The 27,650-nt window shown below is 45.0% G+C and overlaps 2 protein-coding genes across 3 annotated transcripts in view; both read right to left on the bottom strand.

The window, feature by feature from the left end:
- Positions 1-16,853, bottom strand: part of LOC134408997 (microtubule-associated tyrosine carboxypeptidase 1-like) — a 49,630-nt gene extending 32,777 nt beyond the window's left edge. The window contains exon 1 of the mRNA XM_063141532.1: positions 16,790-16,853. The gene's annotated coding sequence lies outside the window, so the exon portion shown is untranslated. The remainder of the gene's footprint in view (positions 1-16,789) is intronic.
- Positions 16,854-17,530: 677 nt separating this feature from the next.
- LCAT (lecithin-cholesterol acyltransferase) overlaps positions 17,531-27,650 on the bottom strand; it is a 51,283-nt gene continuing 41,163 nt past the window's right edge. For both annotated transcript variants that reach the window (XM_063141379.1, XM_063141380.1), the window contains one exon: positions 17,531-20,383. In XM_063141379.1, the coding sequence (XP_062997449.1) occupies positions 19,779-20,383 (605 nt within the window). In that variant the 3' untranslated portion in view covers positions 17,531-19,778. The remainder of the gene's footprint in view (positions 20,384-27,650) is intronic.

Below are 27,650 nucleotides of genomic sequence, written 5' to 3'. Positions count from 1 at the left end.
CCCTGTCTCCCCTCCCACCCTCTGCACCCTGCCTGGCTAGATGGACTCTGGCTCTGATTCACCCAGATGATCCAAAGAATTGGAGAAATTCCTACTGGCCACACTGGCTTCATCAAGAGCCATGAACCATGAGAGTGAAGCTTCCTTGTACAGGAGCAGCAGACTTCAGATGCTCCATGGGCAAGCAAACAACACAGGTTGGCTATGTGTCCTGCATGCTTCTGAGCTTCTCAAAGGCATCTGGTGGCAGAGGCTGCAAACAGAATGCTGACCTTGAGCAGCTTTGGGTCTAACCCAGAAAGACAATTCTTGTGTCATCATAATGGGCAGTTGGGAGAGGGAGAACAGCAAGAACTCATGAGTAACAGCGCAACAAACTCCTATGTGTTCCTGATGCAGCAGAGTCAATTCAGATGGGATAGTCAGAATTGTTTCCCAAATGGAAAGAGGCAACCACCAAGGACCTCAATCCGACATCAAGGCTGTGTGGGTTAACAGTTGTGTAGGCAGCATGAGGCCCAGATTCCCAGCTTTCCTTTTTGTTAATCTGGTGCTAAAAGGGTTAAATTATGCTGCATGAAGAAAGCTACTTCAAGTTAAATATGGATGATTTGATCTGGTATGGTGTGGCTTGAGTGAGGGTTTTGGGGAGATTTACAAGAAGACCCCCTAAAAGACCTGTAAGAAATGGAGAGACATGTTACTTTTTCAATGATGATGCAATGTTATATACGTTAAAGGGATGATATAAAGAAATATAATATAATTAAAAATATATGGCGGAAAGCAGCCCCAGCCCAAAGGTACTGTTATCTTCACTAAAGTATAATTAGTGAACAGGAAAAACCCCAAACAGGTGCAAGAGCTGTTAGACAGTTCAGAAGGAGTAAAAGAAAAGATGGCAGGAACTTGTGGTTGGGACTGCTAGTCAGAGAAAGGAAAATAGTATCAACCGAAAATAGTAGTTGATAACAACTTCTGTTATTTTCTGAACTCATGACCTTGTGGTTTGGCTAATAGGAAGGTGGGGGGAATAATTAGAGTAATCATGGAGAATTAATTCTTTATATGGACATAAGTAAATAATAGTAGGTGGAATATCAAATGAAATGAAAAAGCAAGTAAACAGAGGCGGGACAAAGAAGCTTGCTAGGATAGGCTGTAACCCTTGAGTCTCTGACCAATAAAGAGACGGGGAGGGACCTCTTCGGCCGGGCATAGGGTATAAAAATGGCTACACATGTGCTTGGGGTGTGTGCCTACTTTGCTAGAGCACCCAGACTTGCAATTCTGTATCAATAAAAGGAACAGAGTGCTTTCACCATTGTCCTTGAATCTTTATTTCAAATCGCATTTCTAACAATTTGGGGGCTCGTCCGGGATACAGCCATCGTGGCCACTAACAATCGGTGCCAGACACAGGGAAGACGCATCCTGCTGAGTTCTAGCAGTCCCTTTGGGCGACACCGAGGGCCAGTGGTCTGACTGGCAAACTCCTGGAACATTTGGACTGGTGAAACCACTTAGGGATTCAAATGTAAGCACTACATCGACCAAGCAACTTCGTGCACGAACCAAGGTAAGAAAATTGACTATTAAGTATTGCCTTGGTGGTCGGGGTGGACTGTGGAGTGGAGTGTGTTGACGAGTGTTTGAGACGTGTCCAAGAGGCACGAAACGAGTGTGGAGTCTCGGATCCGCGGTTCCATTTGTCCGCGAGCAAAATGGCCGGAGAGAGACAAAGCGGTTGAGGAGTCGTGTGACACATCCATATCTTGGGTTGACCGGTCGGGTAGACGGTTTGCATTTGTTGCTTAGCCCCAAGGAAATCCACAATCCGGGTTGACAGTCAGATAGACGGTTTGCAGTTGTTGCTTAGTCCCGGGGTCCACAATGGGAAATAAAGTGCCTAAGAATGGGAAAAGACCATGTAATGATGAGTCTTTGATCCTGGCCCATGACATTCCTCTAGATAGTCTGTTGGGGAGGATGTTGATGTCCTGGGAATATTTATCTTGTACAAGAAAGAAAGATAAGAAAAAGATGATTAAATATTGCTGTTTAGAATGGCCAAAGAAAACCATAAAACCACCTAGTGTGTTCTGGCCAAAATATGGGTCTGATGAAGTATGGTTGTGCCAGACTTTAAACATATATATTAACAATAAAAGTCCAAGATCACAAGAGGAGTCTGAATATGCCTCTTGTTAGAGAGGTAGTGACAATAATGTACAACTAATGTCCCTAAAAGTCCAGAAGGAAAAGAAACCAATTAAAATATCAAAGACAAGGGAGAAATTTAAATGGGAGCCCTTAAATTGCCTGCCTCCTCCCTATGTACCTATACCTAACCAACCTGGCGGGATAATACCAAATGCGCCACGAGCAGAAGAGGAGGGAGAAAAATAGAAGAGAAAGAAACAGAAACTCCAGGTGTGTGCCTGTGTCAAAACCTAGAAATTGCCATATGCAAGAGCCCTGTATGTGGTTTGATTGTGGTTATACGAACATTGCAGCTAGATTCACCAAGTTAAAGTCAGGCTGCCCAGAAATAGTAAAAACATTATAAAGAAAACATGTAAAATTTATAAGATGCCATCTAAGTTAAAGTTAAAAAGATTAGTGACTTTGAGTCAAGAAGATTGGCCACTCTTCACCAGAGTAACATACATTACTGTGGCCTGCCGAAGGTTTATTTGAAATAGACAGGCTCACACACTTGAAACATTATTTAGAAGGAGTGGGGGGAAACCCTCTCCTTTTCCTGTACTAGCAGCAGTTGTGGTTAGATTGCCAAAAGTAAAAAGATTTCAAGCCAACATGCCAACTCCCAGAAATAAAAGTGCTAGGTTATTTGCTGGACAGGTGGCCCAACCAAATGTGATGGGCTACTTGAACAGTGAGCTTGAAAAGTCTTTGAAAAGCAAATGCAAGCATTCTATTTGGACTTGTCCTTTAGGAGTCCTTGGCCAAGATCCAAAGAGTCATGATAGGAAAAGTGAGAAAAATGCTCCCTCTAAATTGTTTCTTGTGCCAAAATTTTGCTGCCCCAAATCAAGCTCCAGTCAGAGCTTACCAGCTTTGGAATTCAGCTGATAATTAGAATTTTGAACAGAGATTACTTAGGCCTTATGGTCTATCTAGAAAACCCTTCCCCACTGGAGAATGTGTTTTAACAGAAGCAGACCTCCAGTTGTCAGATTTGTGAAAAGAGAAATAAAAAGCCACACCTAAAACCCAAAATTTCTCCAGCGTTCGAGAGAAAGAATGAGACAATATTCTAGATTGTCTCCAGATGATCCGGTAACACAAGGTCTTTTTAAAATTAGTTTTGTCACCAAGAGTTGACAAGACGTGGCTAAGAAATTACAGAAAGTTGAAGGATAGAATGATCTAAAGTAGCCACCTGGAGCGGCAGATCTCGCCAGCCTGGCCCCCCTTCTCATGCAGCGGGGGGGGGGCTCGCGAGGCAGACGCTGGCTGGCTGGTTGGCTGCACAGCTCTGCCTCCTCAGGAGGGGAGGGGAGCTCACTGGACCCAATCTGAGGAGGAGAAAGATAAAGAGGAGAGACACGCGTAAGGCACTGCGTGTGCGCGCGCAAGAAGCAGGATGGCGGGGGACGCTTGCCCTCTACGCCTAGGCTGGTCTCCTTGGGAGCAGGGGCTGTCCAGGTCTGGGGGACTTGCTCCCGAAGAAACGCCCCCCTTCGGAGATCGAGAGCAAAGGGACTGGTGCTGCCTGACACCCCTGCCCTTGTCGGTCTCCCTAGAAGCAAGACTTTGAGGAGTCTTTAAAATGAAATTTTAAAGACACAGTTACAAACAATTCCAACAAGGAGAAAAGATAGAAGACAACAGAGGAAACCAATGTGGCTCCACAAAAAGCTTATTGATGAACTGAAAACAAAAAGGGATACATATAGGAAGTGGAATGAAGGCCAGGCTACAAAAGAAGAGTACAGACAAGTGGCGCAGAAGTGCTGAAATGGCGTCAGGAAGGCTAAAGCTCAGAATGAGCTGAGATTAGCGAGGGATGCTAAAAGCAATAAAAAGGCTTTCTTCAGATACGTGAGTAGTAAAAAACAGAGGAAAGAAATGGTGGTTCAACTGCTTAATGAGGATGGCAAATTGATAACAGACGACAAAGAAAAGGCTGAAATGCTCAATTCCTACTTTGCCTCGGTCTTCTCCCAAAAGCGGATCTATGACCCCCCTGGAAAAAGTGAAGCAGAAGTTGAGGGGGCAGGATTACAGTTTGAGATTGATAAACAAATGGTCAAAGAACACCTAATTGCCTTGAATGAGTTTAAATCTCCAGGGCCCGATGAACTGCATCCAAGAGTAATGAAGGAGCTAGCAGAAGAACTCTCAGAACCTTTGTCTATTATCTTTGCAAAATCATGGAAGACAGGTGAGGTGCCGGATGACTGGAGGAGGGCTAACGTTGTCCCTATCTTCAAAAAGGGCAAAAAGGAGGAACCTGGGAACTACAGACCAGTCAGTCTGACATCCATCCCTGGGAAAATTCTGGAGCAGATTATCAAGAAGTCAATCTGTAAACACCTTGAAATCAATGCAGTGATTACTAGAAGCCAACATGGATTTGTCAGGAACAAATCCTGTCAGACTAATTTGACCTCATTTTTTGATAGGATAACCTCCCTTGTGGATTGTGGGAATGCTGTGGATGTCATATATCTTGACTTCAGCAAAGCTTTTGACAAAGTACCACATGACATTCTGATTAACAAACTAGCTAAAAGTGGGCTAGATGGAACAACGATTAGGTGGATCCACAGTTGGCTACAGAATCGGACTCAAAGAGTACTTATCAATGGAACCTTCTCAAACTGGGGAGAGGCAACGAGTGGGGTGCCGCAGGGCTCAGTCCTGGGCCCAGTGCTCTTCAACATTTTTATTAATGATTTGGACGAGGAGGTGCAGGGAACGCTGATCAAATTTGCAGATGACACAAAATTGGGTGGGATAGCTAATACCCTGGAAGACAGAAACAAACTTCAAAGTGATCTTGATAGGCTGGAGTGCTGGGCTGAAAACAACAGAATGAAATTTAATAGGGATAAATGCCAAGTTCTATATTTAGGAAATAGAAACCAAATGCACAGTTACAAGATGGGGGACACTTGGCTCAGCAATACTACAAACGAGAAAGATCTTGGAATTGTTGTAGATCACAAGCTGAATATGAGCCAACAGTGCGATATGGCTGCAAGAAAGGCAAATGCTATTTTGGGCTGCATTAATAGAAGTATAGCTTCCAAATCACGTGAGGTACTGGTTCCTCTCTATTCGGCCCTGGTTAGGCCTCATCTAGAGTATTGCGTCCAGTTCTGGGCTCCACAATTCAAGAAGGACGCAGACAAGCTGGAGCGTGTTCAGAAGAGGGCAACCAGGATGATCAGAGGTCTAGAAACAAAGCCCTATGAAGAGAGACTGAAAGAACTGGGCATGTTTAGCCTGGAGAAGAGAAGATTGAGGGGAGACATGATAGCACTCTTCAAATACTTCAAAGGTTGTCACACAGAGGAGGGCCAGGATCTCTTCTCGATCCTCCCAGAGTGCAGGACACGGAATAACGGGCTCAAGTTAAAGGAAGCCAGATTCCGGCTGGACATCAGGAAAAACTTCCTGACTGTTAGAGCAGTGCGACGGTGGAATCAGTTACCTAGGGAGGTTGTGGGCTCTCCCACACTAGAGGCATTCAAGAGGCAGCTGGAAAACCATCTGTCAGGGATGCTTTAGGGTGGATTCCTGCATTGAGCAGGGGGTTGGACTCGATGGCCTTGTAGGCCCCTTCCAACTCTGCTATTCTAGGATTCTAGGATTCAGATTGTATGAGAGAAGGCGATCCCGCAGGTAACCTGGACCCAAACCATGTAGGGTTTTATAGCTAATAACCAACACTTTATACTTCGCCCGGAAACTAATTGGCAGCCAGTGGAGTCATTTTAAAGCTGATGTAATGTGGTCACCCCTAGATGTACTGGTGACCAACCTGGCTGCCATATTTTTCACTAGTTGAAGACTAGGCACAAAGGTAGCCCTATGTAGAGCACATTGCAGAAGTCAAGCCCCGTGTAGTTACCAGCGCGTGCACTACTGTCTTTAAATCTTCCAACTCTAGGATGGGGCGCAGCTGGCTTATCAGCGAAAGCTGATAGGAGGCACTCTCACTGTCCATCTATCTTAACTGTTATTTGGAGCGACGGATCCAGGAGCACCCCCAAGCTGCGAACGCAGTCTTTCAGGGGCAGTGTAACCCCATCCAGAACCGGTTGACACACCTCCAAACCCAGGTTCTGGCCTTTGACAGCAAGCACCTCCGTCTTGTCTGGATTGAGCTTCAGTTTGTTTTTCCTCATCCAGCCCATTGCCGCCTCCAAGCATTCATTCAGAGGAGACACACTATCCTTAGCTGACACTGTTGTTGAAGGCATAGAGAAATATATTTGGCTGTCATTGGCATACTGATAGCACCCTGCCCCATGCCTCTGGGTGATCTCCCAGTGGTTTCATGTGCCTCCTATCAGCTTCCGCTGATAAGCCAGCTGCACCCCATCCTGGAGTTGGAAGATCTAAAGACAGTAGTGCACACGCTGGTAACTACATGGCTTGACTTCTGCAATGTGCTCTACATAGGGCTACCTTTGTGCCTAGTTTGGAAACTTCAACTAGTGCAAAATATGCAGCATTGGTGTACCTTGTGGTACACCAAAGGACAGCTCCTTTGGGAAGCAGCTATCCCCATGCATCACCACCTGGAACCTCCCCGAGAGATAGGACTGGAACCTCTGAAGCACAGTGCTCCTGATTCCCAAACCTCCCAGGCGTTCCAGAAGGATATCATGGTCGATGGTATCAAAAGCCACTGAGAGGTCCAAAAGCACCAGCAGGGACAAACTCTCCCTGTCAATAGGCAAGCTTAGATCATCCACTAAGGCAACCATCATTTGTTACCTGGCCATGAAGTGTCTGCCTGGCCCCGTTTGGCTCGCACGCAGTACTCCCACCGCACACCAGCATCCTGCACATAGCGCGCCAGGTCATGGAAGAGGTCACAGAAGGACAGGCGGCTGGCCTGATAGATGGTGTAGTAGAGAAGCGCTGCCCTCCAAAGAAAGGGCTGCTTGCGGAAGAGGACACTGTGCAGACTCGCCAGGCCTTCTTCCGTGGGATTGGCAGGCTTTAGGCCGTATCGCTTGCGGCCTTCCTAACTGTTAGAGCAGTGCGACGGTGGAATCAGTTACCTAGGGAGGTTGTGGGCTCTCCCACACTAGAGGCATTCAAGATGCTTTAGGGTGGATTCCTGCATTGAGCAGGGGGTTGGACTCGATGGCCTTGTAGGCCCCTTCCAACTCTGCTATTCTATGATTCTATGATTCTATGAGTTAGATTCTGTCCTTGGGAGTGAGAGAAAGTCACCATGACTCTTTCTGTTTTTAAGGAGGGAGATGGAGTAGGAGGAAAATGTAGAGCCCCCCCTTTTTCCCTTCTAAGGTGTTCAAGGAGAGACAAGCACCACTAAAGAAATGCCTGCTCCCCTGGTATGTTTCCTGCCAAAGGTGCAGAGAAAAGAGCAACTAAAATTATTGGGGGTCCGGAGCATCTCCCTTACGAGAGAAGGTTGCATCAACTAGGATTGTTTAGTTTAGAAAAGAGAAAAGAGGAGGCTGAGGAGAGATAAGATAGAGGTGTATAAAATGGCGCATAGTATAGAAAATATGGACAGAGAGACATTTCTCTCTCTCTCGCAAAATACTAGAACTCAGTAGAATCATCCCATGAAGCTGAGTGGTAAAAGATCCAGGATAGAACTCATTACCTCAAGATGTACTGATAACCACCAATTTGGATAGCTTCAAAAGCGAGTTGGATAAATTCCTGGAAGTAAAAAAATATATCAATAGCTACTAGCCCTGATGGTTGTGTGCTATCTCTAGTATTAAAGATAATAAGCCTGTGTGCCCCAGTTGCTGGGGAACATGGGTGGGAGGGTGCTGTTACACCGTGTCCTGCTTGCTCATCCCTGGCTGATGGCTGGTTGGCCACTGTGTGAATAGAAGTGCTGCTGGATAGACCCTTGGTCTGATCCAACATGGCTCTTCTTATGTTCTTATGTTTCAAATTTTCTGCTTTTTATTTTTTTTCTCTATAAAACATCTGTTCTTAAAAATCAAAGTTACCAATTGGGGGGGCGTGGGGTGCCAGTAGCTCGCTTTGCCTAAGGCGCAAATTAGTCTGGCACCAGCCCTGACTAGATACAAAACAGTTTAAAGATGAAAGCACATCTAAGAACAGATCTGGACGAAATGTGCTATCAAGTGATCCACAGAATGCCTGCAAATAACTGATTTGCTCCTGAATGAGCCTTTCAGTGAAATTTTAGAGAAATCTGCACTGCTGCTTTTAAGGCGTTTTGAAGCGCTTTGAAAACGTTCTTTTGAAAACTGTATATGCAGTGTGTCCTGGGCCCCAACAGTTGTCAGAACTGTTGGGGAGCACCTTAAGGTGCTTTGGAGCAGTGGTGTAGATCCTGCCCAGGTGCTGGGATGATATGTGAAGAAAGAACAGTTAGAAACAGAGCTGTGAACTAGGCGGTTGCAGCGGCTTCAGGCTTTTTGGGAGGGGCCTCAAAGAAGCCGAGGAGATAGACCTAAATGTTATTACTATAAAAAAAAAGCCATTTCCAAAACCAGTGCTGGCTGGGGCAGAGAAGTGGGGTCAAAGTAAATACTGTCCTGAGACACAAGCCCCAGAGCCTAGAGATGAGCAATCCTGAACCCCAAAAACTACACCCTCCAGTTTGGAGTGTTAACATTTAACAAGGTTATGAAATTGTAGTTGAATTAAAACACCCCAAACTCCTGCAACTTGCAGAGAATGATTTATTGACATGGCTGTGGTGTGATTGTTCAACAGCAGCCAGTAGCATGTTTCCGCCTTGTCTGGGAGCAGGTGCTGCATCTGCATTGTGTGTAAAAAGTTTTTTTTATCAAATCAGAGATTGACTTGATATGAATAGATATTGCATAGAGAATCCAGATAAATCTACTACCTTGAATCCAGGTATCTTGTTTTCTTTGTTGAGAGCAACATATCTGAGATCCACATGATTGAAAAGTTGAAATTTAAAAACCACTCCCAAGCAGGATTGAGGTTGCCTTGATAACACCAGATTGCAAAAAGCATACCCAGAGAAAAAAATTACAGCAAAAAATGTTGTGGTTTCTTCAAGCTGACAGAAAAGAGGAAGTAAATACTTGTAATAGAGAATCATAGAATAGCAAAGTTAGAAGGGGCCTACAAGTCCAACCCCCTGCTCAATGCAAGAATCCACCCTAGAGCATTCCTGGCGGGTGGTTGTCCAGCTGCCTCTTGAATACCTCCAATGTAGGAGAGACCACAACCTCCCTAATAGAGGTTGTGTTTGTTCTGTCCCAAGTATGAAGCATAAAATAGATTATTTTTAATAAAGCAAAGGGCTTATCTATAAATATCCACACTAATGTTCAATGTTCCTTTTCAATTTGCTACGTAGCTAGACTAATTTGTAAACCTAAGAATTTCATGACAGCTGTAGGAGGCCCAATGGCCAAATAGCCCTCTCATTGAGAAATTGCTTGAAAGAATCTTAATTTCAAAAATAAAGCTGTAAAAGAAAAATGGAGAAGTTAAAAAAAATAGTGTGTGGATATCTTGTGGTGTTAAGCCAATTGCATCCTGAGACTTAATTAAGAATTATGTAATATGTATAGAGTTTTTAAAAGTAATTGAATTTACTAATGCTGTAGAGAGACTTGAATGTTCAGTTACCTTAACTACCTTTGTTATGATAAATTAACTGATTTCCCACTACTCCCTTTGCCCAATCTCTTCTCTCTCGTCCTTCTTCCAAGATCCCTCATTTCCCTTTCCCAAAATGCCACCCTTGGGTGATTTCTAAGTGATTTAAATGAGTAGAATAGACCCCCTGCTCCCAGGTGGGAGAGAGGGGTCCCATTTGCCTATTTGGGTGGGGTCGGTTGCTCAGGGGTGAGAACGGGCCCTAGCCGCTGGTTAAATCACCAGGCGCTTGACACACACACATACCTCTTGTTTCTCCTTCCCTACAGCTCAGTGGGAAACCAGGAAGAGAAATAAGAGGTAAGAAGCTTGCCCATTAGAAAGAAAGTCAAGCGCCAAAAAGGGAAACCGGGGAGGGAGTGGTTAACAAGTATTGGTTGAGGATGGTGGAGTATGTGACAAGAAGGTCTCAAGATTCATTGCTAGAAGAATCATGTGATAGTGAAGTTTGCAAGGTTGATGGGTTCACTCACCCATCTGAGCATGTCAGGAAGGCAGAGAGAAGGATCAGTTGTGACGATCTAAACAAGCACTGTTCTGAGCCTTTTCCCTTACATTGCCAAGGGGGGAGAGAGACCTTTGTATAAAGTGATTTTTTTAGTACCACCTTGAATCTAAGAAACTAGTTTTAATTCTTTCCTGAGTATTAATAAGTCTTAGAAATAGACTGAATAGAAGACAGAGTGATTTATAATTAGAACCATAAGATTGTTTGACGAGAAATCACAAAATAATGAGTGTGCAAGAAGATTTCTTCACAGGTTTTTCACAGCACCAGACCTAGAAGCCACAGGTCTGCTGCCTGATGCCAAACTAAAACAACAAAGTTATAAGCTAGAAGCAAGAGAGTTTGGACCCTTGTTCCTGACTGACCACTGTAATTGTTCAAAGCACATGAACAACTAACAAGTATTTGACTGTCCAACACATATAGAAATGTTTGGAAAATCTAAAGCTGTAAGACTGTCTCTACCAAAGAAGAAATAATCTGTTGTGTTCTAAGCCTACACAGACTGATAGCCCAAATCTAAAAAGTCCAAGCAACATATGTGAAAAGCTGAACCTTAGATGCCATAGAAGTGATCCAGATGACCCATCTGTACCAGAGACTGAGAGTTGTCCAAATCTGATCGAGAGGTTAAAAGACGAAGCAAGCTGCCAAGAAGTTAGAAAGCCCCCTGTGAGCACTAAAGACAGGTGTCCAGTAGAAGAAGATTGCTGAAGAGCCCCCTCCATAGAACAACATCTGATCAATCAGCATGGCTGTCTTTGTAAACTCAGATCAGAGATATTCCTGAGATAACGAAGTATAATAATCCTCGCAATGAAAAGTCTGAATGCGGGCTTTGCGCCATTCAATGAAGACCGCTAAGAAAACAACTTAAAACAACGCCATAGCATTCTTTAACAGTGAGAGTGTGTGCACAGAGATAAGAAATGGTCTAAGAACATGTGGTCCAGTCAAGAATACACCTTTATATACTGATGTAAAAAACAACAACACAGAATAAATAAAGAGGAGGGATTGTAAGAAATGGAGAGACATGTTACTTTTTCAATGATGATGCAATGTTATATATGTTAAAAGGATGATATAAAGAAATATAATATAATTAAAAATATATGGCTGAAAGCAGCCCCAGCCCAAAGGTACTGTTATCTTCACTAAAGTATAATTAGTGAACAAGAAAAACCCCAAACAGGTGCAAGAGCTGTTAGATGGTTCAGAAGGAGTAAAAGAGAAGATAGCAGGAACTTGTGGTTAGGACTGCTAATCAGAGAAATGAAAAATAGTATCAACCGAAAATAGTAGTTGATAACAACATCTGTTATTTTCTGAACTCATGACCTTGTGGTTTGGCTAATAGGAAGGTGGGAGGAATAATTAGAGTAATCATGGAGAATTAATTCTTTATATGGACATAAGTAAATAATAGTAGGTGGAATATCAAATGAAATAAAAAAGCAAGTAAACAGAGGCGAGACAAAGAAGCTTGCTAGAATAGGCTGTAACCCTTGAGTCTCTGACCAATAAAGAGACGGGGAGGGACCTCTTTGGCCGAGCATAGAGTATAAAAATGGCTACACATGTGCTTGGGGTGTGTGCCTACTTTGCTAGAGCACCCAGACTTGCAATTCTGTATCAATGAAAGGAACAGAGTGCTTTCACCATTGTCCTTGAATCTTTATTTCAAATCGCATTTCTAACAGACCCCAGACTCATATCTGAAATACCCCCAGAGGTGTATTCCATACCCCTGAACCATGGACATGAAGACCTTGAAGTTTGATTCTGTGCTAATTGATGTTATACCATTAACTAAGACTAGAAGAAAAAGGGGGGAAATCACAGTGGACTTACAAGTGGCTTCTCAGAGCACGTTCAAGGCCACAGTGTGCCGGGAGAGTGTGTGAGCAAGCTGGATGAGAGAACAGAGCATGCTCAGACGTCCACTAAGAGGAGGGGGGGAAAGTGTTTTAACATCTCATGGTGTGCACCTGCTGATAAGAGAATGTCCTCACTCGAAGTTGGGCGTGGGAAGTCATAATACTGAGCAAATGTGACACCTGGGATATGACCTAATATTCTTCCGAAGAGGAATGTGAGTTCAAAGATATGCTAGACATTAATATGCCAATCAAGATAAGACGCTCATATGGCAGCCATGTTTTCTGGACCCCATAAGTATAACACATGATATTGGGGAGGGGGAGACACCTAACTTCTAATTGGTGGATGGGTGGTCTAATCACTTATTCATGCCAATTGTGATTGGGAGATGGTGGTCCCATCACACATTGACCCCCACCTTTGAGCCAGAACAAGTATAGCAGAAGCTGCAAGGCAGATTTTTTTATTTTCTCTCTCTCTTCAACTTCCCCTTGGACTTGTGGATTGATGGACCCAAGGAGTTGGATAACTAAGAATCTCTATGCTTTTAGACTTTGGGACTTAAAGTATTTCTAGACTTTAAGACTTGGAGTAGTGTGACCATATGAAAAGGAGGACAGGGCTCCTGTATCTTTAACAGTTGCATAGAAAAGGGAATTTCAGCAGGTGACATTTGTATATATGGAGAACCTGCTAAAATTCCCCCTTCATCACAACAGTTAAAGGTGCAGGAGCTATACTAGAGTGACCAGATTTAAAAGAGGGCAGGGCATCTGCAGCTTTAACTGTTGTGATGAAGAGGAAATTTCACCAGGTTCCCCATATATACAAATGACACCGTCTGAAATTTCCTTTTCAATACAACTGTTAAAGATACAGGAGCCCTGTCCTCCTTTTTATATGGTCACCCTAAATGGTGCAATTCTATTTATTTATTTGTTTATTTAATTTATTGATTGATTTGATCTCCACCTTTCTACCAAAAGTGGCACTCAGAGTTGTATTGAACTTTATTTCCTGTGGTCTGAATAAGGAGAAGAGTATTTTTTAAAATCATTCTGCATGCTTTATTTAACTCACTGTCACAATGATGTCTGTATTATCATCCAGCAATATAAAGATAATCATCATTGCATTTCAATGCTATCTGACAATTTTTGTGAACCGCCCAGAGAGCTTTGGCTATTGGGTGGTATAAAAATGTAATAATAAATAAATAAATAAATAAAGGTTACATCCCCCCCACCTCCATGCATCTGTACATGGATCTGCCAATTTGAGGTTAACACATCATGCCTCTAATAAAGTGGGCAGTGTTCATGAAACCTTGCCAGAATAAATGTGTTAATCTTTGAGGTACTTCATTGGTTTTACTGCAACAGAGTAACATGGATACCCCTTTGGAAATCATGCCAATTCAACAAATTTATAACAATATAAAATATCATACTTTAAAACACAAATTAACCAGTAGCCAGTGATAACATTAAAACTGTACTCAACCCAATAAAAACAGAGATCACAAAATAAAGCCACACTACAATCACAGCTATACAATTAAATTTCTTAAAATTATGAAAAGGCAGTGGTAAACAAGTTTTCAATGACCACTTTAAATCCTGTCATGATGGAGCCTGTCTAATCCGAATGGGAACAGAGTTCCACAAGTGGGGCCGCACCCTCTCCCTCAAACCCAGCAGTCTGATTTCAAATTACGTGGTCTCCCAAGTGATCTGTTCCCAAACCTTTTAAAGCACAGATTCCCAATCTTTTGAGAGCATTTGAAATTTAGGAATAGTGTTGTGATTGTTCACACAAAATGGCTGGCAGAGGGGAAGCTCATTCATAAAATGGTCACCATGCTGGGCATGACTGGTCACAAAGTGCTCATTCCCCAGAAGTAACTTGCCCAAATACGAGGCAAAAGTCAGGGCTGAGCTCCAAAACACAAATCCACTCTTTTGAACCAAATAAAGATAGCATTGGAGGGTGGCCAGCCTTCAGTAAAATAAAGAAAGACGTTGGGCCCCAAAATAAACTGGCAACCCGTGTAACTGGTCCAATATGAGTGTCTTATGATCTGACCACCTCAGTAAACAAACAACCCCATTTTGCACCAGATTAAGTTTCTGAGCTGTCTTTAACAGCAGCTCCATAGAGACAACTGTCTTTAATAGCATGCCTGGACTGCTAATAGTAGTCCATCCTGGATTTCACTAGTTCATGGGTAACTGAGGCACCATCCACCTCTCCAGATAAGGTTGCAGTTGGCATACCAACCTACAGTGGTGAGAAAAGGTTTGTGAACACTAATGATAATTATGAAAATTCCATAGTTCTACCATGATAGCCTTTATGAATCAAAACCAGTCCTTTTCTAAAAACCCAATAGGGTTGATATTAACAAATTCTGTCTCAGGTGAAATAAATAAATTAGGCAAACATAAGAGTCAGGGTATGTGCAAAAGTAAGTTACATCAGCTCAATTAAAGGAATTAGAATCAGATGCTGAAGTAATTAGGTAGATCTTCAGGGGTGAGTATGCCCCCTTCAGCTTTGAGCATTTGGACATAATAAAAACAAATGAAGATCATACAGCACACTTATTAATTAATAGATTTGTTTATATAGTTATTTCTATTTTTCTCTCTTTCTTTTCTTCCCCCTCTTTTCTCTCCTCCTTTGTATTGTTCCCTGCCCTAAAATTGTATTAATTATTTTTTTTTCTTATTCTTATACAACAGATGTTTAGACATCACTTGTTAGGGGGCTGATAATCTTCTGATTACAATTGTAAAATAAATAAAATTTATTTTAAAAAAATCTTCAGGGTGAGTTTAGAAGGCTCCTTCCTATAAAAGGATCAGAAACATTGTGAGTTTGGTCTTCACCATACAATTATGTGGAAACATGTCATGCCACAATAAAAAGACATATTTGAGGACCTTGGAAAAGCAGTTATTGCTGCTCATCTGTCTAGAAAGGGTTACAAAACCATTTCTAATTGGCTCCACCAATCCACTGTCTGACAAATAATCTACAAATGGAAAAGGTCCTACCAAAATCTCTTAAAAACAAACAAACTGGTGCATCATCCAGGAAGCGAAAAGAACCCCAGAGTAACATCCAAGAATCTACAATCAGAAAAAGACTAAACAAGAATGGTGTTCATGGGAGGATAGCCAGGATAGGCCTTGAACCTACCATATTATCGGTACCACTTGGGGGGATGGGTTTGAATATGATTTTTTGGCAAGGTATGGATGCCTAGAGATGGAAAATATGTGATAGCAAGTCGTAACTCTTTGCCTTTTGTGTATTACCACTCCACTCCCAAGATACCTTCTCTGCTGTGGCACCCCAGCTGTGGAATGAGCTCCCTAAGGATAGCTTTCCTTAGCTCACTAAGGGCAAACAGTCCCTAAGGATACCCTAGTGGAGGGGTCCAGGAGAGCCAATGTTGCAATACCCCACCCCACCCCATTCCCAGGAGCCTGGCATCTGCCAGGGCAACCAAGCCCATATAATTCCCCAAACCAGATCTGGAACTGGACAGGAGTGGTTCCATATCATGAGCACCATTCCATAGTGCCTGGAGCTGAGAAGTCACCACGGGCTCCCACTCCTCACCCAGGAATGGAAGGCGAGCAACGGCAGGGGGGCTCGTCCCAGGCCCGTGGGCCGACAAGCGGCGTTTGCATTTAGTCCAGGCCTCCTCGTCTGGACAGCAGCCCTCGCAGCCCAGCCCTACCTAGACCACTCCACCGGTCGGAACTGGCGAGGCTGCGGTCGGCTGTAACCTTCCAAGTCGTTCCCAGGGGCCATCGCGACCGTCTCGGGACTTCAGGGGGAGCCCAGTCCGCAAAGTCTCCGGGCATGTGCCCCAGACTGCTCGGGACATGCCCGATGGGGTGGGGTCTCATTCTGAAATCAGTGGCGGTGAGCTGCTGAGGGCCAGCAGGAGCGGGCTGGGGTGGGGCGCCGAGCGCAGAACCAGGCGGCGTCCCACCCACCGCCATTCTGCGGCATCAAGGGCAGACCTCGCACCGCTGGGTATCAAGCAAGCACCTGTCCAGAACGCCCAGCCAGCCCCGGGCCGGAGCGCTCAGTCGGGTAGGGACCGCGGGACGGCAAGACCGGCGCGGGGCCCCCGAGAATGCCTACTGGCCCCCTCCCTCCCCACCGCGCTGCTCCGCCATCCACCCGTTACCTGCCCGGCGGCCGCACCAACTCCGCCTCGACGACGCAGCTGGAGCGGGGAGGGCGCGCGCGAAGGGGCCTTTGCGCCCCGAGCAGGCCCAGTCGGGTCTGTACAGGCGCTTCTGCTGCCCTCTCTCGCCCCAGCGCTCCCCGAAACCCGGCCTTGACTCGGGCCAATGCAGGCCCCGAGGGCAGCCCCTGGCGCCGCGACCCTCCTCCTCCGCCTGTTTACTCGCGAGCAAGCGCGGGGCTCCGGCAACCTCGCGGGCGCCCTGCGGGGGTTTCCTAGCAAGAAGTGGGGCGCGGTGCGGGGCAGCCCCCTGCAGCAGGTACCTCTTACTCGGGAGCCGGTTCCGCCGCCGGGCCTCGTGTCCAGCGCCGGCCTCGCTCCCCTCCCGGCCCAAGTCAGGCTGCTGCCTCCACCAAGCCAGGGCGGCGGGGCGGGGCGGGGGCCATCGGTAAGCCTGCCTGCCGCGCGGCTGAAGCCGCCCCCGCCCCCGGTTGTCTTTTGCGCAGAACCCCCGCCCCCACCACAAAGCCCCGGGCAGCCTGCGGCAGAATCCGGCCTGCGGTATCCCCTTGTTTCATCCGCGGCTAAGTGGACGACGGACCCTTGGACTGGTTGGAAAGCACCGCACACCCACACCCGCTCAGTGTGCTGCGCATGTCGCAAGACCCCCGCCCCGGGCTGTGTCAGCGGCTCCGGCTAGTCCTGATGGCTCCGGGCAGCCAACGGCCAGGCGCAGAAGCAGCAGGCGGCCGCTCCATCTCAAACACCTGGAAACAGCAGCTTTGGTGGGACGCGGGCCTTGGTGTCGAGCCGGCTGCAGGCCGTGCACCTCCGCCCCCTCCTGCTGGTTCGGCTCTATCCTGAGTTTGCTCCGCTGAAATGAGCTGCACAGTGCCATGAAAACGAAGAACTCTGATTCAAGGGTGTTGCGAGATATCGGGCTGGTGTCCAGTTCGCAGGAAGTACTGGTTGTAAAGGTAGAACAAGTACCTCAGTGACTGGATTTAGCACGGACCCCAAGGAACAAGACATAAACAACTCACCAAAGTGAGAGAAGACTTTATTAAGAATAAGGCTAGGGTGCATATGGGAAGAACCACTAAAAGCATGCATAGCATAAAAACCCAGTACACTGGTAAAACACGAAGATTCTAACTATTACTACTTCTTCCTAAGTAGGGCCCTGCCGTGCCCCCCATCCCACCCCTCCAGCTCTCTGCACATCCTTTGGCAAAAGACATGACAACAGGCTTGGGGCGGGATCCTGCCTATATACTCTTTTTCTCGTTTCATCTTTGGCTCACACACACACCCCGTCCTTCATTGGCATCAGCCTGGCACCTCGGTTTCACGTCTCCCTCGGTTCATTGGGTCTGTGACCGTATAATAAATGATGATGATGGCTCTTCTTGCACCTTCCTTGGCCACTGGGCTGGTTTATGGCCTTGGTGTAGATAAGGAGTTCCTTCATGGCACCAAGGCCTCACTATCTGCCTTCCTCCCCTCCTCCAGACTTTAGCTGGATTAATGTGTCCAGTTCTGAGCACTGCAGTTTAAGAAGGAAATTGGCAAATTGGAGTGTGTCCTGCAGAGGGTGACGAAGATGTTGACACCCCATCCTGTGAGGAACAGCTGAAGGAGTTGGGTGTGAAAAGATTATTGAAAGGTGGTAGGATGGCCACCTTCAAATCCTCAAAGAACACATAAAGAGTTGTAAAGGCCCGGAACCCACCCACCTACCCCGGAAAAATTCAGAAAAAAAACATGGTTTTTAAATTGGGGTGTTTTTTTTTTTAAAAAAATTGCCTGCTCCTCATAAACTGGCAAAACCAAAGCAGTTCCTTGCAGTTCAGGTGTTTCTTACATTTGTTACAAAAAAGGGTAAAAAAAATTAAAAAGTAAATTCAATTTGTAATGATAGTTTGAATACACTGTACTTTTAATATACCAACTGTGATAATTTTATGCCAAACCAACTTGTACATAATTACAGTTTATGTTCCTAAAGGACCATATTTCTTCAGTTCTAAGACGCCATCGATTGTAAGACGCACACTAATTTCAGTACCACCAACAGAAAAAAGCTTTGATTGTTAGAAATAATAAACGCACCCACGATTCTAAGACGCACCCCATTTTTAGAGATGTTTATATGGGGGGGGAAGTGTGTCTTGGAATCTTTCAATCTGTAAAAAGTGCTAATATTGCATTTCCCCGAAAATTTCCTCCACCACCCTTGGAAAAAAAACGTTTTTTCCCCATGGCTTCAAAATTTCTGGAAATTTTACATTGCTCATCATATAGATGATGGAGCAAGTTTGTTTTCTGCAGTTTCTGAGGGTAGGACCAGAACTGTTGAGTTTAAATGACAAGAAAGGAGATTTTGGCTAACAGTAGGAAGAACGTTCTGAAGGGATGAGCTATTTGACAATGGAACCTGTGGCCTCTCCTTCATTTGAGAACTGTATATGCCACCCAAGCCAATCCCCATCCCCCGGGGGAAGTTGGCCCTCAGCAGGAGAACTAGAGCTGACTCCCAGCCAAGGATCCACAAAGAAGAGTACCTCTGAACATATGCAAAACATAAATGAGAATCAAACCAGCTCTCTAGCCTCTGGGAGAAGCATCAGAAAAGCCCTGACTAGGTCAAATGGTGCACTCAAACTGAGTAGGACACAAAAGGATGCCACTGGAGGTGGCATCCTGTTCCTTGGAGGAAAGAGTACCTGCTTCTGGCTTCTTAAACCAAGGGAAGCAGATGCCCCTTGTCTGGGGCGAAGGGGGGCAATCACATCATGTCTGGGGCAAATACTCTTCCTCCAGCCCCCTGAGCTCAAGAGGTTGGCCATGCTTGATAAAAATAGAGCAGTCTATGGCACATGTTCTGTGGCAACACACAACTCAGTGGAGTGGCCCAATTGTTAAGACAGGGAAATTAAGGGGTGCCCCCCAAAGGGTCAACAGTCATCCGAACACACATAAAAATTGGAACACTTTGCACTTCTGGAAAAACATCTGCTACTTCTCAGGTGTCTACATAGAGTGAATGGAAGTTTGGGATGGGTCACCTGCTCACCTAAAGGATCCCACTGAAAATAGGTTGGAAAAATCTCTCTCAGGGTCCCATCACATTGACAAAAAAAATATTGTAAAGGTGAGGAATTTGCACGAGCCTTTCCCCCCAAACAGTGGGAGGGCAGGAATGTGCCCATAGTCTGTGTGTATGTACATGCAGCATTGAAAGTGTGGTGGGAACACATGAGTTCTCATACTCTGAGGAGGAGACGCAAACTGCCCCCCTATGGAGGGCCTTTACTTCTTTTGGTTAGCTTTGGGGTGGATTGCAGGTGGGAGACTCTCTCCAGCTCCATGTTCATCTTCTGCAACAGTTGCATTTTCAAAGCTTCGGAGCAGAATTTCATTGATGTGATTGAGAGTGCGGTTGTCAAAGACCATGTTGAGATGGTCGACTCCGGGCAACTCCAGGACATGCACCTTTTCCTTTTGTTGACCATGCCATTGTTTGCACAGCTCCATGCTGCGCCTGCTGACGGTTTCATCCCCATCCCCATACACAATGTCCACAGGATCTTCATAGGGGAAGCGGTCATCATAAATGTAAGTCTCTGGAGTGGGGTGCCCAGTGCCATACAGGCAATACATTTCCACGCCTGGTGGGGGCAGCCCTTTCAGCAAGTCCTTGGTGTCATTCCACATGAACCAGCCATCCTCAAAGTTAACATCAATGAAGAAGCGTTGGTAGTCCCGGTAGGTGTAGTTATGCAAAGGAGTTGAAATGAAGATGTGTGTGTCGGGCCAAGCCGCCCTGGTCGGGAACATCCATGGACTATTGGTGGCCATGCGCTGCTCTTCACGTAGTTTGATGCTGGACATGACTGGGATGCCTTGGTTGTCACCTGAGATGGAAACCAACATGTCAGGCCAACTGCACTATCTACATGGCCCCTCAAACCACACTGTCCTCACTATCTGTCTTATCTTTGAAGCGGATCTATTTTTTTCTTAAACATTCCCCCGCCTCTGGAATAGGCATTGACAGAGATATAATTGTACCACAAGTGATGTTAATTTGTACATTTTTCCCCACACAGCAATCCCTGTTTCCCTCACCCTTTAGGAGTTGTGTTTGTTGATTTGCTATCTCAATTTTGTTCTTTAGTAACTCAAAAATATTTTTTATGATATTATTCAGCAGCTGAGAACAGCTGCTGAATAGCTTGAGTCTTCAGGGGCTAAACTGGATGTGATGGCAGAGGTGTGTAAATGTATCTTATGCATCTGTCCAACTTTTGTGAAAAGCAGCTGGGGGTAAGTTGGATCAGGGCAGAGGTGGGATGGGGTGGGGAGGTTAACTCTTTCCCATTAATCTGGGGCAGAAGGCAGGAGCCAGGATGCTGCGGTGGGTGCCTGACTGCACCTATTACATTGACTGCCTATTATTACTAAACCACATGCAAGGTTTTTGTTATTGGCATATAAAGACCACCTTCCACCAGAGGGTGTTGCTAGGGATGGGCCCATGAAGTAGAATCCAACTAAAGTCCCATTGAAACCTGGGACTTTCAGTAGGTCTATACTATGTAAAACTTCAGTTGGATTCTCCCAATGGTGCCCTGGCCCCAAATCTATTTCCCAGTGCCCGGCTCTATTCCCCAACCGCCTGAGTATCCGTTAGTGCCTGTGGGAAGTTATTTTTATTCTCCACTTCATGGCTATGCAGTAGGCAATTTTCAAGGGTGGGGAAAGAAGGGTTGGTTAACTCTCCCCTTCTCACATGCTGCTACACACACACACACACACACACACACACACACACACACACTTCCCTGCATAGTAATTAAGCTTAGAACAAAACTCTCCATTGATTTAGAATGATTGGAATTAATTGAAGAATTATTGTATTTGAGATGATTTAGATGAGAAATTTACTGGCTGGCCTAATCTCCTGTGAAATTTAAATTAAACTGAGGAATTATTTCTAGATTTGCATATATATATATATATAGATATAATATGCATATCCAGAATCCTGAGCCCTGAATTTCTTAATTGCCTTGCAACGCCATCATTGGGGAGGGCTTTGCTGCATGTGCTGTGACCTGCAGATTGCCATGTGGGGGAAACCAGAAGTAGGGTGAATATATGTCCAGGAATTTGCTCCCTTCTGGGACATCTGGGTTTTTTAAAATATATTTTAAAAATGTCCAAGGAGATCCTGACATCCCAGCTCTGCTGGATATCTTGCGACACTTGTGGGAGCTCCAGGGAAGCCACCAAGCTACGCGTCTTCCTAGCACTCCAACCCGCTGCCTCCTGAGCCAGCCAAAAGACAGCAGGGCATTGCACTGCATCACTCGGTAGCTTCCTGAGGGAATTGTGATGAAGAGGGAATTTCACCAGGTGCTGCATGCATACAAATGACACCTGCTGAAATTCCGTTTTCTATACAACAGTTAAAGATACAGGAGCCCTCTCCTCATCAGAAATGTAGTAGCTGTGCAATGTGGAACTGAAGTGATGCATGTAAGACCATTACATCCAGCATCCAAAATTGTTTAACAATACCATTGCAAGCTGGTGCCTGAATGAGCAGAGAGGTGCCCAGCAACCCAAAAATGCTAAAAGCAACAACAAAAAATATATCTTCAGGTATGTGCCTAGTACAGAGGAAAGAAATGATGGTTCAACTACTCAATGAGGATGGCAAATAGATAACATATGACAAAGAAAAGGCAGAAGTGCTCAATTCCTACTTAGGCCCAGTCTTTCCCCAAAAGCGTGTATATGGCCCCTCCTGGAAAAAGTGAAGTATAAGCTGAAGGAGCAGGTTTGCAGCTTGAGATTGATGAACAAATGGTCAAGGAACACCTAATTTCTTTAAAGGATTTCAAATCTCCAGGGCCTGATGAAATGCATTCTAGAGTAATAAAGGAGCTGGCAGAACAACTTATGGTAGGCTGACCAGATGCCTGGAAATGCCCGGACATGTCCGGAAATCCCACCTCCCCTTCCAAGATCCGGGGGGAGATTTTAAACTCCCCCAAATGTCCGGAAAAATCATCGCCCTGCCTCCCATGGGCCATCCGGGCCTTCCATTGGCCGGTGCAAGTCTCTGGCATTATTAGAATGTAAGCCTATGTGGCAGGGTTTTGCTATTTTATTGTTTTACTCTGTACAGCACTATGTACACTGATGGTGCTATAATAATAATAATAATAATCTATATAAATAAAAATGAAAAAGACCGTTCGTTACTGTCGTTATATCTCCGAAAGTTCTTCACCGATTCTCAGCCCAACTGCAGGAAAAGTTAAAACTGAAGTCTCTGGGGAAAGTTAGGTGCTGCCTTGGTGTAGAGGTAGGAAAGGTTTCCAAGAGAAACTGCCTAAAAAAGCCAGAAGCAGAAAGTTTTAAAATTGCTGAAGGTTTGCAAGTTGGAAGATTGCAAAGAAGTTCAACGCCCCAAAGCACCAAGTTTTTCAACAGCGCTTGGAAGAAGAAGAAGAAGAAGAGAAAAGCTTACATATAAATAAAGCTGGGGAAATTTAAAACACACAGAAAAAGGGGTACACAATGTTGGGATTGTTGTAAACATGCAAAGTTGTTTTTCTTACAGGTGAAATGTAATGAAATGTAAAGTTGTATTTTTCTGTAGTTAAAAATGAAAGGGTGTTGGGGTTAGGTTTTTACCCACAGAAAGAAAAGGACTCTAAAGAGTTAAAAAGGTGTCCTTGGCTAGATTGTCACTGCCAGGAGAAGTCCAGTTTGAAGCAGATTCTTCCCTGGCCTACGTGCGATACGAGAAATACATGAAGAAGAGACTATTGGTTAATTGGGCCAAGGAGAAAAGTGCATTTAAGAAGTCCATGTTGTAAGGCTTCTTTACTGCTGCGTTATTACTGCTGCGTTATTATTGCTGTCAGGTTGTTATTGCTGTACTGTTGGTGAAAGAACTGTAAATATGACCATTTATTCTGTAAGTAATTTATTTAGTGTCAGTAAAGTTTCTTACTGACCAAAAGACCGTGAGTGCTCATTTTTTGTTCCTAACTCCAAGCTGAAACCATTTCCAGCTACACGCTGCTGCTGCTACTCGCACTCTGCTAAATTTTAGGGTAAGACATTACCCCGATAAGTTTGAGGCGGCATGTTCTCATCGGCACTATGACTGAAGTGTGTCCTTATTGCAAGGCTCTTAAATTTAATGGAGAAACAAAAGGAATGTGTTGCGCTGCTGGAAAAATTAAACTGCCTCAACTTGGAGAACCACCAGAGCCATTACAAACTTTGCTTGCCGGATATACCGCAGAATCAAAGCATTTCCTATCTAACATCAGGAAATACAACTCATGCTTCCAAATGACGTCGTTCGGCGCAGAAATCATCACAGCTCCATTTATGCCAACTTTCAAAGTCAAAGGACAAATTTATCATAAAGCCTGCTCCTTCCTTCCATTTCAAGAAAGTTCTTCACCGATTGCTTTGAAATTTTGACACAGTGTTGCGTTCGAATACGCGAGCGTTGTTATGTAACTATGTTCTATATGGGGTCAAAGGTTTGTCTTAAAATCGAAGAAATAGGCCTCAAAACCAGTCCTGCTGATCATTGTGACATCACCAACCAGTAGGCCAATCCGCTGCCTCTGCTTCCTCTCCTATTTGCATGTACTCTCGCAATTGGCTGAGTGAATATAGATGTCACACCTGTGACAGTTACACGTTCTGAAGAAAGGTAACTGCCAGGAGTTTCCAGTAACCTCCTCACTGTAAAAACATGCTTTTATATCTCCGAAAGTTCTTCACCGATTGCTTTGAAATTTTGACACAGCGTTGCGTTCGAATACGCGAGCGTTGTTATGTAACTATGTTCTCTATGGGGTCAAAGGTTTGTCTTAAAATCGAAGAAATAGGCCTCCTCAAAACCAGTCCTGCTGATCATTGTGACATCGCCAACCAGTAGGCCAATCCACTGCCTTGGCTGAGTGAATATAGATGTCACATCTGTGACAGTTACCCAAAATGTAAATGTCCATTCGAAACAGACATTATATCTCCGAAAGCTCTTCACCGATTGCTTTGAAATTTTGACACAACGTTGCGTTCGAATACGCGAGCGTTGTTATGTAACTACGTTCTCTATGGGGTCAAAGGTTTGTCTTAAAATCGAAGAAATAGACCTCCTCAAAACCAGTCCTGCTGATCATTGTGACATCACCAACCAGTAGGCCAATCCGCTGCCTCTGCCTCCTCTCTTATTTGCATGTCCTCTCCTATTGGCTCTTATAGGTCATTGTGACATCGCCAACCAGTAGGCCAATCCACTGCCTTGGCTGAGTGAATACAGATGTCACACCTGTGACAGTTACCCAAAATGTAAATGTCCGTTCGAAACAGACGTTAGATCTCCGAAAGCTCTTCACCGATTGCTTTGAAATTTTGACACAATGTTGCATTAGAATACGCGAGCGTTGTTACGTAACTATGTTCTATATGGGGTCAAAGGTTTGTCTTAAAATCAAAGAAATAGGCCTCCTCAAAACCAGTCCTGCTGATCATTGTGATATCGCCAACCAGTAGGCCAATCCGCTGCCTCTGCCTCCTCTCTTATTTGCATGTCCTCTCCTATTGGCTCTTATAGGTCATTGTGACATCGCCAACCAGTAGGCCAATCCACTGCCTTGGCTGAGTGAATACAGATGTCACACCTGTGACAATTACACCAGGCAAGCAACGTTCAGCCAGACTTGAAGATGCACGATTGCGAGCACGGCAATCGCGTTCTACAGCTTCAGATCTGCTTTGTTCTCAACAGAATGAACGCGACAGGCTGAGAGTGGCTGAAAGATGTCAACGAGAAACAGCACATCAGCATCAAACACGACTCCATGGTAAACAATCACACGATTACAATCGCCTTGCATTCCGGTACAACCCAGCTGATGATGATATTGGGGTTAGGTTTTTACCCACAGAAAGAAAAGGACTCTAAAGAGTTAAAAAGGTGTCCTTGGCTAGATTGTCACTGCCAGGAGAAGTCCAGTTTGAAGCAGATTCTTCCCTGGCCTACGTGCGATACGAGAAGTACATGAAGAAGAGACTGTTGGTTAATTGGGCCAAGGAGAAAAGTGCATTTAAGAAGTCCATGTTGTAAGGCTTCTTTACTGCTGCGTTATTACTGCTGCATTATTACTGCTGCGTTATTATTGCTGTCAGGTTGTTATTGCTGTACTGTTGGTGAAAGAACTGTAAATATGACCATTTATTCTGTAAGTAATTTATTTAGTGTCAGTAAAGTTTCTTACTGACCAAAAGACCGTGAGTGCTCATTTTTTGTTCCTAACTCCAAGCTGAAACCATTTCCAGCTACATGCTGCTGCTGCTACTCGCACTCTGCTAAATTTTAGGGTAAGACATTACCCCGATAGGTTATGCGCCCAGAGAAAGTCTGGAAGGCATAATTTTTGGTTGCTGGAAAGCTTGAGAGCAGAGGAACGCTGGAGGTAAAGACGGAGTCTAGCTCAGGCAGTTCATCGAGCTCAGACGGGTCTGTATCCAGTGTGAGATGCGCTCCAGCCCAGCCGGTGAGGATGGCCCAGGTCCAGATGGCATCCGGTATTCCGGTGGAACGGCTGAATGAGAGAAATTACTTGACGTGGTCATTCAAGATGGAAATGTTTTTGAAGCGGGACAGATGTTGGAACGTCGTGAGTGTCCCGAGGCCGGCTGGTCAGACTGCTCAAGAAGCACAAGTGTGGGAAGAGCAGAATGAAAGGGCTAAAGCAAACATTGTCTTGAGTATGGAGGACTCGCAAATGGTCCATATCACCAGAGATGAGACGGCAAGAGACAGCTGGAATGCGCTGAGACAGATTTATGTCCGTGCGTCAGCAAGCACACGGCTGAGCCTCACCAGAGAGCTGTATCGGTTAAAGTTGGAGGAGGCTGGAAGTTTGGCAAATCATCTCCAACAGGTGAGATCTCTATTTGTCCAGTTGCAGGAGGTTGGCATCGTTTTTACGGAGGAACATAAATGCTACCTGATTTTGGGGTCATTGCCTCAAAGCTGGGACATCCTGACAACCAGTCTGGAAAGTATGAAGACTGATGAGCTCACTCTTCATTATTTGACGGGTCGTTTGCTTCAAGAAGAGAAACGGAGTCTTTCCAGGAAGGAGGAAAACTGCCAGGAAAGGGTTAAGCAGTCAGCCCTTGGCAGCGGAGAAAGAATGCAAAAAGATAAGTGTTTCCAAGGCGACGGAGTAGAGAGAGTCGCTGCTACTGTGCGAAAGTGCTTCGCTTGTGGGCAGCCAGGCCATATTAAGCGTTTTTGTAGGAAGAAGAAATCTAAACAAGGAATTACACAGGCTCGAGAGGAGAAGGAATGCTCGAATGCATTTGTCTCGGCCACAGTGAGATGTAACGAGGCCCAGGAGGTGTGGCTGATAGATTCGGCTTCTTCAAGAACAATTTCAAACAATCCAGAGGCGTTTCGGAAGTTGGAACCAAGCAAGGTGAAGTCAGTCACGCTTGCAGATGGACGAACGTCGAGTGTGGAAGGAATTGGCTGCTGTTATGTTCCGTGTCTGCAGAAGGAGTGTGAACAGGTTCTGTATGTTCCAGAATTAGAGTTTTGTCTCCTTTCTGTTAGCGCTCTAACGTCTGAAGGCTACGTTGTTACGTTTCAGAAGGATGAGTGCCAAGTGATTAAGGAGGGACAAAAAATGGCACTGGGACATGTTAAAGATGGACTGTTCTACATGGGTGCAGGTAAAGAAAGGGTGGCACAGACAGGTAACGTGCCAGACCATAAGAATTGTGTCCATGAATTGCACAGACGTCTAGGTCATGCAAGCTTTAAAGTTTTAAGTCACATGCCTCAAGTGTGTACAGGGTTAAACTTGCAAAGCTGCAAGAAGTTCCTAGATTGTTCAATCTGTCATCAAACCAAATCCCGGGTGCAGAACATCTGCAGGAAAAGTGACAGGGTGTCACAAGCCTTTTGAATTGGTGTTTATCAACTTGGTAGGGCCATTTACGCCTACACAAGGTGGTTCCAGTTACGTGCTTGTAATTCTGGACGATTACACGCGTTTCAGTTGGTGTTATTTACTGAAACGAAAATCAGAAGCTTTTGAAACTTTTAGGGATTTGAAAACTTGGGCG

The sequence above is a fragment of the Elgaria multicarinata genome, chromosome 14 (genome assembly GCF_023053635.1).
Source record: "Elgaria multicarinata webbii isolate HBS135686 ecotype San Diego chromosome 14, rElgMul1.1.pri, whole genome shotgun sequence".
Classification (NCBI taxonomy): domain Eukaryota; kingdom Metazoa; phylum Chordata; class Lepidosauria; order Squamata; family Anguidae; genus Elgaria; species Elgaria multicarinata.
This window is presented reverse-complemented; position numbering and strand designations above follow the sequence as displayed.